General features: G+C 60.1%; 1 protein-coding gene and 1 long non-coding RNA gene across 4 annotated transcripts; both read left to right on the top strand.

The window, feature by feature from the left end:
• Positions 1-594: 594 nt before the first annotated feature.
• On the top strand, positions 595-8,786 carry LOC138826753 (uncharacterized). Of its 3 annotated transcripts, none has more exons than XR_011371860.1 (6): positions 595-681; positions 2,934-3,181; positions 6,798-6,900; positions 7,166-7,318; positions 8,530-8,572; positions 8,687-8,786. It is a non-coding gene; the product is annotated as an uncharacterized lncRNA (long non-coding RNA). The 3 variants fall into 3 exon arrangements; XR_011371847.1 differs by having other exon boundaries at positions 6,772-6,900; XR_011371868.1 differs by lacking the exon at positions 595-681 and adding an exon at positions 1,667-1,706 and having other exon boundaries at positions 6,772-6,900.
• A 4,375-nt stretch (positions 8,787-13,161) lies between these two features.
• Prss56 (serine protease 56) lies at positions 13,162-18,290 on the top strand. The gene is made up of 13 exons (XM_070021934.1): positions 13,162-13,261; positions 14,142-14,249; positions 14,585-14,638; positions 15,030-15,219; positions 15,552-15,651; positions 15,728-15,887; positions 16,226-16,368; positions 16,453-16,612; positions 16,735-16,914; positions 17,003-17,167; positions 17,240-17,302; positions 17,482-17,588; positions 18,084-18,290. The coding sequence occupies exons 1-13, from the start codon at positions 13,162-13,164 to the stop codon at positions 18,288-18,290; spliced, it is 1,737 nt and encodes a 578-aa protein (XP_069878035.1).
• Positions 18,291-18,865: the final 575 nt, after the last annotated feature.

The raw sequence follows: 18,865 nt of genomic DNA, 5'->3' as shown, positions 1-18,865 counted from the left end.
GGCCGGACGCTCCGAGAGGCTCTGTGACGTTGCTTTTCTATTTGGTGGTCCTGAGGCCTAAACTCAGGACGGGCGCTCTGCCACCTGAGCCAGGCCCAGCCAAGTCACCACGACGCGCTGCGAGCGGAGCTGTGGCTGGAGTGACCGGAGCGGAAGGGCAGCGGGCCCTGAGTTCAAGACCCAGGGGCGCAGGCGGGGGGAGGGGCACGGGGGGAGGGGCACGGGGGAGGGGCACGGGGGGCACGGGGGAGGGGCACGGGGGGAGGGGCGTAGGCGGGGGAGGGGCTTGGGGGGCACGGGGGAGGGGCTCGGGGGGGCACGGGGGAGGGGCACGGGGGGGCACGGGGGAGGGGCTCGGGGGGGCACGGGGGAGGGGCACGGGGGGGCACGGGGGAGGGGCACGGGGGTTTCTGGAGCGGAAGCGCTAGGCCCGGGGGAGGGGCGAGGGTGTGGCGGGAAGGTCCCCTCCGTGGGGAGCAGCGAGGCTGGAGACCCGGACACCCCGGCTTGGGCGCCGACGCCCCCTCTGCCGGCGGCCGCCGATCGGGCGCCGTGACGTCAGCGCCAGGCCGTGACGTCACCCGCCCCGCCCCGCCCGGGGCGCCGGCCCGGGAGCCGCACATCTGTCTTGTCGGGAATCGGTTAACTGAATGAGCTGCGGGGGCTGCGCGGCGACCCCAGGTCCCGGCCGGGAGGGGGCTGGGCTGGGCGGGGGAGGCTCCGCCCGAGGGCGGCCGGGAGGGGGGGCTCCCCTAGACCCGGCTGGAGACGGAGCGCTGGGTGAATCTAGGTCAAAGCCGGGACGGCGGGGGGGGGGGGGGGAGGAGATGGGCAGGGGGGAAGGGCCGGGGGGAGGGCCGGGGGGGAGGGAGGGTCAGGCGGGGGGCGGCTGGGGGAGGGCCGGGGGAGGGAGGGTCAGGCGGGGGGCGGCTGGGGGAGCCTGGAGGGAGGGTGGGTGACAGGGGGATGGGCTGGGGGAGGAAGGGTCAGGCGGGGGGGGGGCGGCTGGGGGAGGGCAGGGGGGAGGGCCGGGGGGAGGGAGGGTCCGGCGGGGGGGGCGGGCTGGGGGAGTCTGGAGGGAGGGTAGGTGACAGGGGGGCGGGCTGGGGGAGGGAGGGTCCGGCGGTGGGGGCGGGCTGGGGGAGGGCAGGGGGGAGGGCCGGGGGGAGGGAGGGTCCGGCGGGGGGGCGGCTGGGGGAGGGCCGGGGGGAGGGAAGGTCAGGCGGGGGGCGGCTGGGGGAGCCTGGAGGGAGGGTGGGTGACAGAGGGATGGGCTGGGGGAGGGAGGGTCCGGCGGGGGGGCGGCTGGGGGAGGGCGGGGACTGCCAATAGGACCAGCTGGGGTGCTGGGCTGGTGGGGAGGATGCCCACAGCGGTGCCCCGCCGCCCCGGCCCAGCCGGGACCCCCGGCCCCGCCGGCCCCAGCCAGGCACCCTGAGCTGCACACCCAGCCCCAGAGCATCCTCAGTCCCGTCCACCCCCTCCCAGAGAGAGGTGGAGAGATGTGCCAGAAACCTCAACGCTACCTTCTTACACGGCTGGGACTTGAACCCAAGTGCTCTGGCCTCCAATGTCAGACACTGCCTTCCTCTCGCTTTCCCCTCTGAGGACCACTTAGTTGCTAGGAGACAGCAAGCTGGAGGTTACTATGGGAACCAGGCTGATGTGAACAGTGGAAAGAGTTGGCAGGAACAGGAAGGCTCTAGGTCAGTTCCCTGGCCCGCTCCCACTCCAGTCGGGGACAGCTCTGAGTGGCTGGGCTTCCAATGCTGGGCTTTAGGTGCCCAGAAATTCAACCTGAGAGAGGCGTGGCTTCGGTGGTGGGTTACCCTGGGGGCTGTTCCTGCAAAACAAGAGCCCTAGTGGAGGCTGTGGTTCCACAAATGGGGCTGCGGGGAAAGACAGGCCAGGCCAGGGGAGCCCCACACCTCTGCTTCCCAGATTTGCTGGGTCCACAGAGCAGTGTCCCATGACAGGGCCACGACAAGGTTATGCCAGAAGGCTCTGGAGCTAGGCAAGCACCTCTATTTTCTTATCTATAAAATGGGGACATACAAGCCCCTTTGCCCACAGATAGCATGTTGAAAAGTCAAAAAGGACAGTGGTCAAGATGCACTATACAGCCAGGTGCTGCTGGTGGCTCACATCTGTCATCCTAGTTACTCAGGAGGCTGAGATCTGAGAATCACAGTTCAAAACCAGCCTGGGCAGGAAAGTCTGAGAACCTCATATCTCCAATAAACTACTCAGAAAAAGCCAGAAGTGACGCTGTGGCTCAGGTGGTAGAGCACTAGCCTTGAGCACAAAGAGGCTCCGAGACAGCACCCAGGCCCTGAGTTCAAACCCCAGGACTGTCAAAAAAAAATGTACTATACTAATAAACCGACTTGTTGAGTTGAAACCTTTTGTAAAACTAAAGATAATGTAAAAAAAACATTTTTTTTTAATTAACAAAGATTCAAAACCCTATGCCTGATCATGTTCTTCCCTAGCTATGCCGTGGACAGGTGGTTTGGCCTCTCTGGGCCCTGTAAAAAAAGGAATTGGTGGCCTGTTACCCCAGCTACTCTGGAGGTTGAGAGCTGAGGATTGAGATTCAAAGCCAGCCCTGGCAGGAAAGTCTGGGAGACTCTTATCTCCAATTAACTACCAAAAAAGAAAAAGACAGAAGTGGAGCTGTGGCTCAAGTGGTAAAGCAGTAGCTTGCAAAAAAAAGCTAAGGGGCAGCACCAGGCATGTGCACACCCCACCCCCCAGCAAAGGAATGGTAATAGTTCCTACCCTATAAGGTCAGTAAAGATTGACTGAATGAATTTAGCACTTCAAACAGGTCCAGCAGGCTCTCAGAACCATCTAGAGTGTTAGCTGTCCAAGTTTGACTCACAGCCCCCAGGGGTCTGAGCCCAGCATCTCTTCTCTTTTCTCTCTCTCAGGACAAAGGCCATCCCTGTCCCCTCCCTACTTGTCAGGCACTGGGGGAGCAGAAGCAGAAACAAGACTGGCCCCAGGCCTCCCCTTCTCAAAGCCCAGAACCCAGAACCTGTGAGGCAGGGGCGGTGCTGGCAGCTGAATTTGCTCATCCAGCCGTCAGTCTCTTAATCTGATCCCGGAGGAACGGCGTGCAGGCTTCACTCCGGATGACAAACGAGGAGGGGAGAGGCCTGGCCTGCCTGGACGCTGGGTGAGTAATGGCCTTGCATTAAGATATTAGGCTTGGACGAGAAGAAATGAGCTCCCCCACCACCCCGGCCAGGCCGGGAAGAGCTTGGAGAGCAGCAGGCTTGGGGAGGGCTGGGAAGGGAAGGGCAGTTGGGGGCAGAGGGAGGATTGGGGAAGGGGGGGGAGGGAAGGAACAGAGAGAGGAAGACAGGTAGAGACCAGGCTCACTGAGGGACAGAAATAGGGCGGAGGGGGGGACCCCAAGCAGAGGTGGCAGGGAAAGAGGAGGGAAAGGAAGGAGGAGGGAGAGACAGAGACAGATGAGGAATTCAAGCCACAGATCACAAGTCGAGTGGCAGGTGGGCAGACTGTCCTGTGAAGAGGATTCAGATTCCTGGTGGAGACTATGGCCCCAGGTCTCCAGAGAGAACCAGGCTGGAGGCAGGAAAGCCACTGGATATCTGTCTATTGATCCTTAGTCTCCTGGGGCTGGGCGCGTGGGCAGTCCCAGCCAGACTCTGAGGCTGGCAGACGGGGCCTCCAGCCAGCCATGTGGAAAGCTCCTGTTCCAAGCAGCCTGCTCAGGGGAAAGGAGGGGGACCTGACCCACATAGAGTGGGGTCAAGGGGCCTCTACCAAGGTGAGCTCCAACTCAGAGCTTCTTGGCTGGGTCAGGAGAGAGATGGAGCCAAGCTTAGAGCCCAGGTTCAGAGACCCGGCTACCCTGAGACAAAGGAATGAGAGATAGACAGATGGAGCCGTGGCTAGCCTGCTCTCTCAGCACAACTCAGGCTCACCTGGAATCCTGAGCAGAGCTGGCCCACCTGGGCTTCCAGTCTGAAGGATGGGGTGCTTTTTCGACATCCATGCAGCTTCTGGATCATCTTTGCAGGATACCTAGAACAGGTGAGTTGGGTCAACTCGACTTGTGGAGCAAGATTCAAAGCACAGACAGGTGAGACGCTGAGCTCCAGTTACCCAGCAAAAAGCTGGAAGTGAGCTGGGCACTGGTGGCTCACGCCTGTCATCCTAGCTACTCAGGAGGCTGAGATCTGAGGATCGCAGCTCAAAGCCAACCTGGGCAGGAAAATCTGTGAGACCCTTATCTCTGATGAACCACCAGAAACAGAGACGTGGCGCTGTGGCCCAAGTGGTAGCGCACTTGCCTTGAGCTGAAGAGCTCAAGGACAGCGCGCAGGCCCAGAGTTCAAGCCCCATGACTGACAAAAAAAGACAGAAGTGGAGTTGTGGCTCAAGTGGTAGAGGACCAGCCTTCAGCCATAAAGCTAGCCAAAAGCATGAGGCCCCAAGTGCAAGCCCCAGTACTGGCATACACATAAAAAGAGTTACTATGAATTTTATTGTTTCTCCCAGACCTCCACTGTATAGGTGCCTCATTTTTCTTTCTCCGATGTGTTTTCTCCATGATTTATACTCAGGCCTGGGGATCCTGACTTACCTGGGTAAGCACCAAATCTATGCAGGCCTCAGTATACCCAGCGGCAAAATGGGTTCCCTGTGAGGCTCAGTGGAACAAGCCATACAAGCACTCAGGAGTGCTGGCCCAGAGAGGCTGGCCCCGGCCCGGCACCCCAGCCCCCTGCTCTGAGTCCCGCTTATTCATACACATGTGTTGGGGTGAGGAGATAGACTGGGGACCTCCCAGAGTAGAGATTTTCAGACACAATCATGAGGTGAGAGGGATTCCCTAATCCCACGTCTAGGGCCTCCTGAGAGGATGGGCTTTCCCGTTGTCCTGCTTTCAGGACTGAAGTTACTTCCCATCCTCAGCCCTGCCCTCCCCCCCTCGGAGCCCTACTCAGCTCCCTGGGTGCTGCTCTTGGACCCTTTGGTTTTATGAGGTCTTGAAGAATTGTCAGAGACCAGAGGCCTCGCCCCAGCAGGCCGCGTTGACCACAGCCAGAACTTGAATGGGCAGGGATGTCTGGGAAATACGGAGGGTGAACTTCATTCAGAACCGTGGGCTGCAGAATAGAAAGATTGTAGGGTGGGCAGAAAAGCTATAGGCAGACTTTCTTGCGCCCAGATCTCCAGGATAGCCGGGCCCACCTGCTGGCTCTGCCAGAATGAGCTGGTGGAGAAGGGGCCATCACAAACACTCACAGTCACAGGCTGGGGACAGTCACTGAGCTTGCTCTCCCTTCCTCTCCCTTCCCGTGGATGTGGTTAGCTCTGTGCCAGAATTTCCCAGCCCAGCCAGGCCTGCATGCCACCTGCAGTGCCACCAGGCGGCGCCCTTCTCCTGCTCGTGCTGCAGGGCCCGGCCCAGTGGGGTTTGGCCACCAGAGGAGGCTGCTCCTCTTCCTGGCTGGTGCTGAGGGTCTGGGCAGGTTCAGCGCAAGCTCACGGGGTGGGCCTTCTCTGTTCAGTGCCAGCTCCAATCCCAGACCCCTGCCACTCCCTGTCCTGTGAGCCTCACCCCTGCCTGCTTGACTGCTTCATCCAGACTCATGCAGAACGTTAAGCTTCTCCCCTCATTCCCCTCCCCTCTCCCCCCCTTCCCCCTCACCCTCCAGAAAGAATAAAAGCTCCGGAAATACTTTTTAACAAATTGTAGATGATTCATTTATGTGATTCAAAAAGTCAAAGCAATTCAAAATAGAAGTCTCCCTGCCCCTCCCATCCCTGTCTCTGGGTGAGAGCCAGCTCTACTCGGGCACGTTGCATGCTCTTGCTTTTCTTCTTATGCACAAGGTAACATAGGATGTTGTCTTGACAATCTGGCTATCTAAAAGCCCCCTTCCCACCCAGCCCCACTCAGGCGCTCCCCTTCCCAGTGCCACACACCTGCCAATGGTCTTACCTACGGCGCCATGATTTCTTTAGTAATGGCCTACCACCAACCCCAGGAGAGCAAGACCACACCCTGGTCCTTGCTGAGCCCCTCATTGTCTAGGAAGGACCCCTGTGTCTGGGACCCTCATGGGCACATGTGTGTGTGTGTGTGTGTGTGTGTGTGTGTGTGTGTGTGTGTGTGTGTGTGTGTGTGTGTGTGTGCGCGCTGGTACTAGGGCTTGAACTCAGGGCCTGGACACTGTGCCTCAGCTTAGGCTAGCTAGAGTTACACTTCTACCTCTACTTCTGGCTTTTTGGTGATTCATTGGAAATGAGTCCCACAGACTTTTCTGTCTGGTTTGGCTTTGAGCCATGATCCTCAGCCCTCAGCCTCCTGAGTAGCTAGGATTCCAGGTGTGAGCCAACTGGCGTCCAGAGGCTATTAGCTCCTTTGAACAGAGGAGGGGGCTGAGGCTCACAGACGGGAGGTGCTCTGCCCGAGACCCTGACTTTACTTTCTCTTACTCTGGTCCATGGGGCCCTCAGTAACCAAGTCCGAGGTCCAGGCCCAGGAAGAGCCTGTCCTGCCCTGCGATGATGGGCGAGGCTGGGGCCTGTAATCCTGCAAGCCAGGCACCCTGTGCAGAGCGAGCAGGTCCTGCAGTTTCCGGACCTCCTTCTGGAAGGCCTGGCATCTGTACTGGCCCTGTGCCCGAGTGTCACTCTCATCCCCAGTGGCTCCTCGTGGCGGCTGCCTGCCTGTGCCTCCCATTAATCATGTGCACAGGATTTATTTTCTCCTGCAATTTATTTCAGCAAATGCAATCTGGGGGTGTCCGCAGGTGGGCAGGATGCTCTGTTGCTGCCAGCGTCTCCGAACCCAGCTTTGTTGTCAAGCTGACAGGCGTGGCTCACCAGCCAGCACCTCCAGGCCTGGCCGAGAAGGTGGGTGGCGGGACCCAGAGGCAGAGCCCCCAAGGGCTCCCAGAGATCAACTCCACCCTGCAACTCCCTTAGGGTATCAGGGGTCTGAGAATCCCTAGCTCACCCTGCTCTCCTGGCTGGGGTTTTGCCACCAAGGCTGCTGGCTGAGGGGAAATGGTCGGGGAGGTTGTCTCTCCTCTCATCTTCAGACTAAAACAGGTAGCTGGTCCAGTGGAGGCTTCTCCCAGCTTCCCGATGTGGTTTTCTGAAGCTTTCTCCTCCCCAGCACCGCCCTGCAGCCCAGCCCGACTTCCCAGGGACAATCAGTCACAGAGAGAAGCAATCAACTAAAGCAAGCCCTGCCCAGCTCTCCAGCCGGCCAGCAGCAGCCAGAGACTACAGGACACGCTGAGACCAGAGCAAAGCAGAGGCGTTTCAGGTCCTAAGTCAGTCCTCCTCCTTATCTGCCCACTTAGGGACCTTGGAAGTAGAAAGGGAAAGAGTTGTGGGCTACAACAGAGACCACACATCTGGCCCAGGCTCTCACCAATCCCTCCCAGCCCCGCCCATGCTCCGCTCCCCACCCCCAACCCCAGGCTCCACTGGGCCCAGGGGCTGGCCTTTGGGGGCCTAGCTTTTCCTTTGGGAGTCCCCAGACTTAGGCTGAAGCCCCTGCCCCCAGCTTGTCCCAACCCAGCGAAGCAACCTCCATAATTCCTGCTGTCGCAAAGCCATTACCCTGCAAATGGGCTCTGTGAGTGTGTGTGTGTGTGTGTGTGTGTGTGTGTGTGTGTATGTGAGTGTGTGTGTGTGTGTGTGTGTGGCTGCGTGTGGCTGCGGCACCCAAAGAGCCCTGTTTATGCCTCACTCACTGCTGTAATTGCCTTGGGGGATTTATTGGCTTTGTGTGCTGGCCCTGTACCCTCAAGGCCTTGCCTCTAGTCGCTGCCCTGGCTGCCAGCTTCCGCTGGACCCTGGGCCAGAATGGCTGGGGCGCTGAGGAGGGGGCCCAGTGCCCTGCTGGAGGGCAGGTGCAGCCAGCCAAGGGGCCGCCTAATACGGGCGCAGCTCCCCCCCCCTTTCTCTCCCCACCCCCTCCTCCTCTCCTCTTTCACCTCCTCCTCCTCCTCCTTCTTTTTGCCAGTCCTGGGGCTTGAACTCAGGGCCCAGGCACTGTCCCTGAGCTTCTTTTGCTCAAGGCTAGCACTCTACCACTTGAGCCACAGCACCACTTCTTTTCTGTGTATGTGGTACTGAGGAATGGAACCCAGGGCTTCATGCATGCTAGGCAAGCACTCTACCACTGAGCAACCTTCCCAGCCCCGTGCAAGTCCTCTTACCCCATGCCTGGCAGATACACACAAACAGGGTGGCTGAAACCCAGAACCAGGAAGGTTCTGGACCTCAGGAATCCTGGGGGTTGGGGGAGCATTGGTCAAGCTGGTCCTGGGGTACAGGATGCTGAGACTGTGAAAAGACTTTGTACAACCTGGTGAGGCTTTGGTGGGCCTCTGGCTCTATTTCACACCTCCAGGGTGCTGGAACCTGACATCTGCTTTGTCCCCTGTGTGGGGACCCCCCCCAGGGGTCCTCACAAAGGTTTTGGGGGGGGCGGGGAGGGCAAAGCCTTTGTCTCCATTCTCATTCCAGATCCTTCGCTCTTTGTGTCAGCAGCTGGGGTAGCCCCTTCAGGGTGAGTAGGTAGCGCGGATGCAGGCAGTTGAGCTGGGCGGGGGGGGGGGGTACGGGGGTGTGAGGTGGCCTTTAGTGTGGGCAGCCCCAGGTTTACTTTCATTTCTATTTTTAGCAACTGGTCTTAAACAATTCTTGTGTGGGATTAACACGTTGTCATACATGGAACATCGTAATGCTGCCTGTTTTCAATCAGCATTTGGCATTAATAAATATTTGGGGGTGAAATACTGCATCGATATTGCTCGGCATCGTTAATAAGGTAATAAGGTTTTCACTTGGTGCCTGCGGTTGTTAAAATGCTCTTGATGTTTCGTATTTTCATAAATGCTACCTGCTGCTTTGAAAAGATCAGCAATTCAGGAAAGCACAAAGAAGAAAGAAAAAAAGCAACACCATAGGAAAACACATCTTGATTTCAGAAATTAAGCCATTATTAATGAACAACCACCATTTCCAGGAGTCGGGTTTGACACTGAAACAGATAGAAGCGAGATGGATTTATAGAAATATTGCTGCAAGTAACGATCCTATTGAACATTTCACTATCATTTATTAAATCTGGTTTTAATTTATATTAAAAAAAATAGACGAAATCTGAAGCTGGGCACCAGTGGCTCACGGTTGTCATCCTAGCTACCCAGAAGGCTGAGAGCTGAGGATTGAGGTTCGAAGCCAAACCAGGCAGGAAAGTCCACGAGATTCACATCTCCAATGAGCTAGCAAAAAGCCAGAAGTGGAGCTGGGTGCTGGTGGCTCACGCCTGTACTGTAATCCTAGCTACTCAGGAGGCTGAGATCTGAGAATTGTGGTTCAAAGTCAGCCAGGGCAGAAAAGTCTGTGGTTAATTGGAGATAAGAGTCTCACAAAGTGGTAGAGCACTAGCCTGGAAAACAACATCTAAGGGGCAGCCCCCAGGTCCCAAGTCTAGTGATGTTCAGTGGCGCAGGTAGTGCTACGTCGAGAGGAGTTTCCCCGGCCACAGGAAGCCTGGCAGAGCCTGGCACTACTCTATTCTCAAGATGCAAGGAGAATGCAGGGGACAGTCCAGCTTTGTCCCCCCCGCCCCGATCCCAGCAGGCACTGGCCCAGCAGACCAAGTTCAGCCCATGGGAAAGAGGAGCCCTCTGAGGGGCGGCCACATACACCCTGGGGAGCCTCTCCCCCTGCGACTACCATGTCCCTTCTCTCCGGTTTTCTCTGAGGCCCGCTGTTCAGCATCCAGGCAGAGCGGCTCTGTGCCAGACCACACGTTTGTCGAAAGCACTGATCTACACCCATCACGCAAATGGCAATGTTGGTCCCTGCCAGAGACTGTGTGGAGGCCTCACTTTGCCTTTTCGGACTGGGTGAATGTTATTCCATCTCCCAGATGAGAACAGGAGGACGGAGGGAAAGGCCCAGCTTCCCAGGGCCGCCATCACTAGCTGGCATGGCTGGAGGACTGAACAGAACTTGACTGTCCTGAAAAACCAGAAGTCTGAAGTGGAGGAAAGGATACATGGCCTGTTCTCCTGAAGGTTCCATGACAGATTCTGTTCCATGGTCTTTGGCTTTCCGGTGCTGCTGGCAATCCTTGCCATTCTTTGCCTTGCAAATATGTCTGCCCCCAGTGTCTGCCCCAACTTCAGCCCCTGCAACCATCTCTGTGCTTCTCGTGAGGCACTAAAGTCCCAAGGATGACCTTGTTTTTACGAAGTACATAGGCAGCTCCATTATAGCCAGCTAAGGTTATGTCCCAAGGCACTGGGCGTTAGACCTCCAGAATATCTTTATGAAGAGACATGACTTTCTGTCATACAGCCCGTGACAGGAAGTGACTCACCTAAGTTTACCCAGGGGTGCAATCGGAACCCTAGGTCTGAGCTCTGAATCATGGCTGAGTGGCCTCTCTTCCCACAATGGCTCTGACATCAACCACCCCTGCACTCAGGTCCATCAAATGCCAGCTCATGGCCACTTCTGTGCCCAGCAGGAGGACACTGTGGTCAGCAGAGCAGGCATGGTGGCAGGCGCCATTGCCCTGACTAGGGACACTACCCCTAAAGGCAGCTGCAGGCAGGTCTTGGGTGAGTTTCCCTCCCATTCCCATTCCCATTCCCAGTGTGTGTGTGTGTGTGTGTGTGTGTGTGTGTGTGTGTGTGTGTGTGTGTGTGTGTGTGTGTGTGTGTGTGTGTGTGTGTGTGTGTGTGTGTGTGTGTGTGTGTGTGTGTGTGTGTTCCAGGTCTTAAGGACCTGCGAAGGACAGTGACAGGAAGTACCTTTCCATCATATCCCAGTGTAGAAGCAGGTAGGAGCGGTTACACTGCAGGCGCAGGCGCAAATAACAATAACAAACCGAGGTCAGGAGCCACGGATTCTGATGTGGATCTGAAGAGAGTTGCTGAGGCAGTGAACGAGACTGACCCAGACTTGGGGGTGGAGAGGCCGAGGCTGGTGAGGAGGCGCTGGGAACAGGGTGGGTAGAGAAGCCAGAGAACTGAGCAGAGTGGGGGGGGGGGCAGGACGTGGAAGAGCAGGACTGCAATCTTCAAGGGCTCTAGTAACTCTTGGGCGGTGTCTGGGTTCTTACCCAGAGTTGGAGTAGGAGGAACAGGTGCCCCTCTCCAGGCCTCCCACCCTGAGCGGCTCTGGCCAAAGAATGGAGGCCACAGCCTGGCTGCATGCCTTCGGTAGGGTCCCGAGGAACTCAGGAGCCAAAGGGGCAAATGTAGGCAGTGTTGAGTTCAGACTTTCTTGCCCCAGCATTTGACGGTCATGCATAAGAAGATGCTCTGAGGGGCTGGGAATGTGGCTTAGTGGTAGAGTGTTTGCCTAGCATGCATGAAGCCCTGGGTTCGATTCCCCAGTACTGCATAAACAGAAGAGGCCGGAAGTAGCCCTGTGGCTCAAGTGGTAGACTGTGAGCCTTGAGCAAAAGAAGTCCAGGGACAGTGCCCTGAGTTCAAGCCCCAGGACTGGCAAAAAAGAAAAAGAAAATGCTGTGTGGCCAGGTGTTGGTGGCTCATACCTGTAATCCTAGCTACTCAGGAGGCTGAAATTTGAGGACTGAGGTACAAAGCCAGCTGGGGCAGGAAAGTTCATGGGACTCTTATCTTCAATTAACCAGCAAAAAGCCAGAAGTGGAGCTGTGGCTCAAGTGGTAGAGTACCAGACTTGGGCAAAAACAAGCCATGCAAGAGCAGAAGGTCCTGAATTCAAGCCCCCAAAGCCGGCACAACAAGGAGGAGGAGGAGAAAGAAGAGGGAGAGGGGGGAGAGGAGAAGAAGGAAGAGGAGGAGGAGGAGGAAGAAGAGGAAGAAGAGGAGGAGGAGGAGGAGGAGGAGGAGGAGGAAGAGGAGAAGGAGGAGAAGAAGGGGAAGAAACCTTGCACGGTAGACACTGATGAATGAGTGATTTCCAGTGTGACGTTCAGCTTCTCACGATGGTCCAGGCCCAGCATCTTCCCGCATGTGTGGACTGTGAAGCGCGAGGAGCTGGGCAGGGGAGCCGGGGTGAGGGTGGCACTGTGCGGGGAGCTGTCCCCCCCGCAGGGCCTCTGGAGATGAACAGATCAGACACTCCTGTGTGACCCCGGTCTCCCCAGCATGGATTGGGGAGCAGGGCATTTTTCCACAGGGCCAAGGGCACCCCTGTCCCCCATGGGTAACTGGATGCCAGGAGAGCTGCCCATCTGTGGCCCTCCCTAAGGGACCCCCTCCTGCTAGATCACTACCACAGCAACTGAACACAATGCTGGGCAGGCTGAGCGGGCAGGGAGGGGGAGAGGGACGGGGTCTGGGAGAGCCTCAGAAGCTTCTAGGGCCTGTCCTCCCCAAACTGGGCCACTGTGAGGCCTTTCATCTCCCGCGCTTCCTCTGTGGGCCACTCCAGCATCCGCCTGCCATCGCCTCTTCCCACCCCACTACCTCCAGCGCGGCAATTACGGCGCTAATTAGGATGCTTTGATCATCTTTAGAAATGGCCGCACTGGGGAAGGGCGCTGCCAAGCAATTAGGGACACAGGGCTGGGATCTCAGTGGCTTCCTCCTGGGGGTGGGGCTATGGAAGACCCCCCCCTCCCCAAACATCCCCTTGCCCATCTTCCCCTAAGAGTGTCTGCCCCCATCATGGCTGTAAACTCCCCAGGCGGGGGGGGGGGGGCACAGAAGCAGATGGGGTGCCCCCTCCCAGTCCCTGCCCTCCAGCCCCCCTCTGCCTGGCCCCTGGCCCAACCGTCAGCTCTTCTTCCCTGTCTCAGCCTCTTTGATGGAACCGCAGAAACAAGGGCTCTTTTGACAGAAGGGGGCTCAGAGCGGGGATGATGGGACATCAAAGGTGAGGGTCGAGCCCACTACCTCATTCCCTCTGCCAGTCCTGGCTGCCCTCCCACGCACCCCCCCTTCTGTCCTCTATATAGCCCCCCGCAGCCCCATTTCCCGGAGGGCTCGAGGGAGGTGATCGCCAGGTGAGCGCAGACCATGGCAAGCGAGTGAGTTTCCATATCAGTGGCAAACGATTCCACGCGTGGGGGCTGAGAGACATGGGAGGCAGACACTAAAGAGGAAGTGTGGGGAAGTGAGTCCCAGGAGAAAAGAGGATTCTGTCACCATGCTACTGGCTGTGCTGCTGCTGCTGCTGCCCATGCCAGGCCTCAGGACTGCCCACGGGCACCCACTGTACATGCGCCTGCCCCCCAGCACCCTGCAAGGTGAGCCGGGAACAGGTGAGGAGGGAGGGCATCGATGAAGATGAGCCTGGCACACTCACGTGAACACACCTGTAGGCCCTTCGGCCCACTTGCTGGGACAAGGGGCCAGCAACTGAGGTAAAGGAGTGAGAGAGGAGCAGACAGGGAGCAGAGCACTGGAAACGGAGCCACCAAGTATTGGCAAAGGGTACTTAGACATGGCTCAGGTAGATCCAGGACAAGGCCCAGGCAGCATGCCTCGGCCATCTGGGTCCAAAGGTGGGCAGGACACCTCAGCCACGGTGACATTAGGTCACCAGATCTGAGATCTGCAATATCTCCATCTGGAAGAGTGTTTTTCCTCTGAAACTTTTTTTTTTCTTTCTTGGTGCCAGTACTGGGGCTTGAACCCGGGACCTGAGTGCTGTCTCTTAGCTCTTACACTCGAGGCTGGAGCTCTACCATTTGAGCTACAGCTGCACTTACTTCTGGCTTCTTGGTGGTTCATTGGAAACAGAGTCTCACAGGTTCTCCTGCCCAGGCTGGCTTCTAACTGCAATCCTCTGATCTCCACCTCCTGAGTAGCTAGGATGACAGGTGTGATTCTCCAGAGCCTGCCTCCCTGAAGGCCTGAAGTACAAGGGCGTTGCAGGGATTTCAGTTGAATTCGAGCCGGATCCTGGGTTAAGAACTCTGTGAACATCTGCTCTGAAAGTTGGGCCTCTGGGAGCCTGGGGGCCCGGCACCCTGTCCGTAGCCTCCCGCCTCCCGGGTGCTCAGGAAGCTCACCCTGCTTTCTTGTGGTCCCCCCACAAAAGCAAGGCTTGGGAGCTAGGGCAGACGACTACCTTGAGACTCTTCCCTACCGCCCAGAATGACTTTGTATCCTGTGTTTCCACAGTTCTGTCGGCTCAGGGGACACAGGTGCTCCAGGCTGCCCGGAGGAACGCCCAGTGGGCCGTAATGAGTTTGGCCATGGAGATCCAGCACAGGCTGCATGGGTGCCAAGGTCGTGCCAACAATGCCACACACTCACACCTCCTGTGAACTTGTGCTCATTTCCCTCTCCCTCCCCAGCCATCTTGGGGGGGGGCATCGATGGGGTGTGTTACAACCCAGACACGACTCGTGAAGGTCTCTCTGCTAGGCTCTGGGCACTGCGTGTGCAAAGACAGAAAAGTGGGGGGAAATCTGGGCTCATGTGGTGAACCCGTGGCTGTGCAAATGGAGCCTATGTGTGGGGAGGGGGCCAGGAAGAGCTGCTAGGGAATCGAGATGCTCAGGCCCAGCCTAGAGGTGGGGGGAGGAGGGGCCCGAAGGAGTGATAAGGCTTTTTCTCAGCAGGACCCGGACATCCCAGGCATCTGGCCTCCTTCCTTCAGGAGCCCTCAGAGCCAGGTGAGGTTTAAAAAGCTTGAGAGGAGGGCCAGGCCCCTGTGGATCACAGCACCAGCTCACACCTGTCATTCTAGCCACTCAGGAGGCAGAGATCTGAGGTTCACAGTTCGAAGCCAGCCCGGGCTGCAAAGTCAAGGAGACTCTTATCTCTGATTAGCTGCAAAAATAAATAAGTAAAGCTAGACGTGGAACTGTGGCTCGAGGAGTAAAGCAAAAGCCCTGAGCAAAAGACAAGGCTCAGGCCTTGCTCAAGCTCTGAGTTCAAGCCCCAGTACGGGCACGATAAATAATAACCAAGTAGAGGCTTGAGGAGGCCTGAGCACAGGCGAGCCTCCATGGGCGGGCGGCCAGCCACGCCTTGCCCCTCACGGCTCCACTCCTGCCATCCCAGGGCCATGCGGGGAGAGACTCCCGGGTGCGGCCAACGTGACCCGGGCTCACGGCCGCATCGTCGGGGGCAGCGCGGCCCCGCCGGGGGCCTGGCCCTGGCTCGTGAGGCTGCGGCTGGGCAGGCAGCCTCTGTGCGGCGGCGTCCTGGTGGCCGCGTCCTGGGTGCTCACGGCTGCCCACTGCTTCGTGGGGTACGTCAGCCCCCCTCCTCCCAGGCACCTGCCCCCCCTTCCCCCCGTCAGGTCCAGCCGGTGCCCGGCGGCGGCGGGGAGAGCGGCTCTCTGCTGCCCCCTGGCGGCCGCCGGGCCGGGTCCCGCCGTTCCCACCGGGCCCAGGCAGAGGCCGGGGCGCCGGACCCCAGGGCCCGGACCCCAGCGCGCCAACTCGCCCACTCCGGGACCCAGACCTCCCCGTCCTCCGTCCCTTGGACAGGCCCGGGGCGGGGGCAGTGCTCGGAGGGACACAGACTCCATCCATCGGCCTGTCCCCCTGTCCTTCCTCCCGCCACCCCCGCCCCCTGCAGCGCCTCCAATGAGCTCCTGTGGACCGTGGCTCTGGCCGAGGGGCCCCGTGGGGAGCAGGCGGAGGAGGTGCCGGTGAACCGCATCCTGCCCCATCCCAAGGTGAGGGGGCAGCCCCCCCCCCGCCGGGAACAGCGCCCCACCCCCTCTCCACCTTGACCTTGAACCCCGTCCCCAGTTTGACCCGCAGACCTTCCACAATGACCTGGCCCTGGTGCAGCTGTGGACGCCCGTGAGCCCTGCGGGCCCGGCGCGCCCCGTGTGCCTGCCCCGGGGGCCCCCCGAGCCCCCCGCCGGCACCCCGTGCTCCATCGCGGGCTGGGGGGCCCTCTTCGAAGGTAGGGTCAGGTCGGGGCCTGGGTTGGCCGCGCGGGGTGAACGGGGATTTGGAGGCCGGTGGAGGGGGGTCCCCTAAAACACAGCTGGCTCACGCCTGTCACCCTAGCTGCTCAGGAGGCTGAGATCTGAGGATCGCGGTTCAAAGCCAGCCCGGGCAGGAAAGTCCGGGGGACTCTTATCTCCAAGGAGCCACCCAGAAAACCGGAAGTGGCGCAGTGGCGAAGAGCGCAGGGGCAGCGCCCAGGCCCCGAGTTCAAGGCCACGACCGACCCAAAACTAAAAGTCGCTGCCTCTTGCCTCCAAACCTGATCCCCTCCCACGGACCCTCTCCCCGCAGACGGGCCAGAGGCTGAGGCGGTGAGGGAGGCCCGGGTGCCCCTGCTCAGCGAGGACACCTGCAGGAGGGCCCTGGGGCCCGGCCTGCGCCCCAGCTCCATGCTGTGCGCCGGGTACCTGGCGGGAGGCGTGGACTCGTGCCAGGTATGAGCTCGGACTGATGGGGGGGGCGTGGGGGGCAGGACGCAGGGGTGAGGCCGGTGCCACAGAGCCCCCCCCGTCCCCCAGGGCGACTCCGGAGGCCCCCTCACCTGCTCGGAGCCCGGCCCCCGCCCCAGGGAGGTCCTCTTCGGAGTCACTTCCTGGGGGGATGGCTGCGGGGAGCCGGGGAAGCCCGGGGTCTACACCCGCGTGGCCGTGTTCAAGGACTGGCTCCAGGAGCAAATGAGCGGTGAGCGCGCCCTCCCCAGGGCCCCGCGCCCGGCGGTGCCCCTCCGACCTCGGAGCGGGGTGGGCTGGGGGGCCGAGGGCCCCGCGAAGTGACCCCGCACGCCGCTGGCCTGTCCGCAGCCGCCGCCGCCGCCGCCCGCGAGCCCAGCTGCAGGGAGCTGCTGGCCTGGGCCGCGCCCGCGGAGCCGCCCGCCGACGGCGCCGGGCTCTGCGCCTTCTACGCCCGCCGGTGCCCGCGCTCCGACGGCGCCTGTGCGCGCCGGGCGCACCAGCAGTGCCTGCAGCGCCGGCGGCGGTGCGGTGAGTGCGGCCCGCCCGCCCCGCGCCCGGGAGCCCTCGGGGAGGACGCCAGGCCCCGCGCCCGCTCACGCCCCGCTCCCGCCCGCAGAGCTCCGCTCGCTGGCGCACACGCTGCTGGGCCTGCTGCGGGGCGCCCAGGACCTGCTCGGCCCGCGCCCGGGCCTGCGGCGTCGGGCCCCGGCCTCCTCCCGCCCTGCCCGGGCGCTCCGGGAACCTGCGGGGCACTCGGCCCGCGAGCAGCGGACGCCCTCAGGTACCGCCGCCGTCCTCGAGCCCCCCCCCCCCCCGCCCGGCGAGGCGCGTCCCTGATCCCGCGTCTCCCCAGGGCTGCGGGCAGCTGGGGAGACCTCGGCGAAGCAGAGGCCCGAGCCGCGCGGGGACACAAAGGGTAATGCCGCCCCCTGCCGGCCTTTCGGAGGCGAGCAGCCCCGGGGCCGACTGCTGGGTCCCGGGAAACCCCCTCAAGGGTACCAGACTTGGTGGGGTTTTGAGTTCTTTCACCCTTCCAAGCCCCACGCACAGCCTCTGTCAGTTCTCTACGATTGCGAGCCGCTCTTCTTCCTGCAGACTGCCCTGGGATGAAGGCCCTGCAGCAGAGGCTGGCCGCCCTTCAGCGGGCCCATGCCTGGGTCCTGCAGCTCCCCTCAGAGCACTTGGCCATGAACTTCCACGAGGTAGGTCTCTAGGCTTCCCAGTGGCTTGTCAAAGACCACCTGGCTCTGCCTGGGTGCAGAGAAGGGACAGGAGGCCCAAAGGGTGTCCAGGAAGTGGGTGGGGAGTGTCTTGGCCCAAGTCTGGTGTAGTCCCAGCCACTGTGGAGGCTGAGATCTGGGAATTGAGGTTTGAAGCCAGCTGGGGCAGGAAAATCCAGGTGACGCTTATCTCCAGTTAACCACTAAAAAGCCAGAAGTGGAGCTGTGGTTCAAGTGATAGAGCGCTAGCCTTGAGCAAAAGAAGCTCTGAGTACAAGTCCCAGGGCTGGCACGCGTGCGCGCGCGCGCACACACACACACACACACACACACATACACACACACACAGGAGAGGTGGAGAGGTGAGTGGAAATAGCTGGATTGTGGGGGAGCCTAAATCCAAACCCCTGGATTCTAGGTTCCAGGAGGGTGACCCCAGCGTTCTCACTCAGGACTGGGTTTCTGGGTCTTCTGCAGGTACTGGCAGACCTGGGATCCAAGACACTGACTGGACTCTTCAGAGCCTGGGTGCAGGCGGGCCTGGGGGACCGGCGCGTGGTCTTCCCTGGCCTGGTGGGACTAGAGCCGGCCACGCTGGCTCGCAGCCTCCCCAGGCTGCTTGTGCAGGCCCTGCAGGCCTTCCGATCCGCAGCCCTGGCAGAGGGAGAGCTGGAGGGGCCCTGAGTGGGGGAGGGGAGGGGAAAGCGCAGGAAGGAGCACCATCCAGGCAGCCCTCAGGCTGCCAGGAGCAGGAGCCACAGCCCTCAGGGACTAAGGAGGTTCAAAGAACCTAAGCCGTAGCCCTTGGCCCCCCTTGTCTTCCCCGTTGTATGATCAAAGTCAAAGCTGCTTCAATAAATGTTATTTATAATCCACAAACTGGAACTTTCTTGGGATGGGACCCGTGTGGGTGGGTGTTAGATGGGAGATGGACAGGCAGAGCTCAGTCTCCGGAAGCAGCTGGCAGATGTCACAAAGGAGCTGGGTAGACACAAGGCCTCTGTCCTAACAAATCCTCTGCCTCCCAAGTGGCAGCTGCTGGTTCTCGTCTGTGGCAGGCCGGCCCTGGCCTGGGTGTCTCTACCCAGCTCGCCTTCCTGCTAAGCTGGGCCTGGGATCTCGGCCTTCTGTCCTTGGGCATCCGCCCTGGCTAGCCAGTCCCCACCCCCTCATCACCTGCTTGGAGGTGTCAGATTGCATTTCCGGCTGCTTCTTTCCTTTGCTCCCCCCCCCCCAGCCTGCACCTGTCCCCTCTCCCC

The sequence above is a fragment of the Dipodomys merriami genome, unplaced genomic scaffold (assembly GCF_024711535.1).
Source record: "Dipodomys merriami isolate MVZ:Mamm:240054 unplaced genomic scaffold, mDipMer1.0.p SCAF_1, whole genome shotgun sequence".
In the NCBI taxonomy this organism is placed as follows: Eukaryota; Metazoa; Chordata; class Mammalia; order Rodentia; family Heteromyidae; genus Dipodomys; species Dipodomys merriami.
The sequence above is the reverse complement of the archived record's forward strand: the minus strand, read 5'-3'. Positions and strand labels throughout refer to the sequence as shown.

What these genes read in the sequence shown, in the direction of transcription:
- Prss56 (XM_070021934.1), top strand. Translation starts at nt 13,162, where the DNA reads ATGCTACTGGCTGTGCTGCTGCTGCTGCTGCCCATGCCAGGCCTCAGG. An exon ending in GAGGCGTGGACTCGTGCCAG is followed by an intron (nt 16,369 to 16,452) that starts GTATGAGCTCGG and finishes CCCGTCCCCCAG; the next exon opens with GGCGACTCCGGAGGCCCCCT. An exon ending in GCCGCGCGGGGACACAAAGG is followed by an intron (nt 17,303 to 17,481) that starts GTAATGCCGCCC and finishes TTCTTCCTGCAG; the next exon opens with ACTGCCCTGGGATGAAGGCC.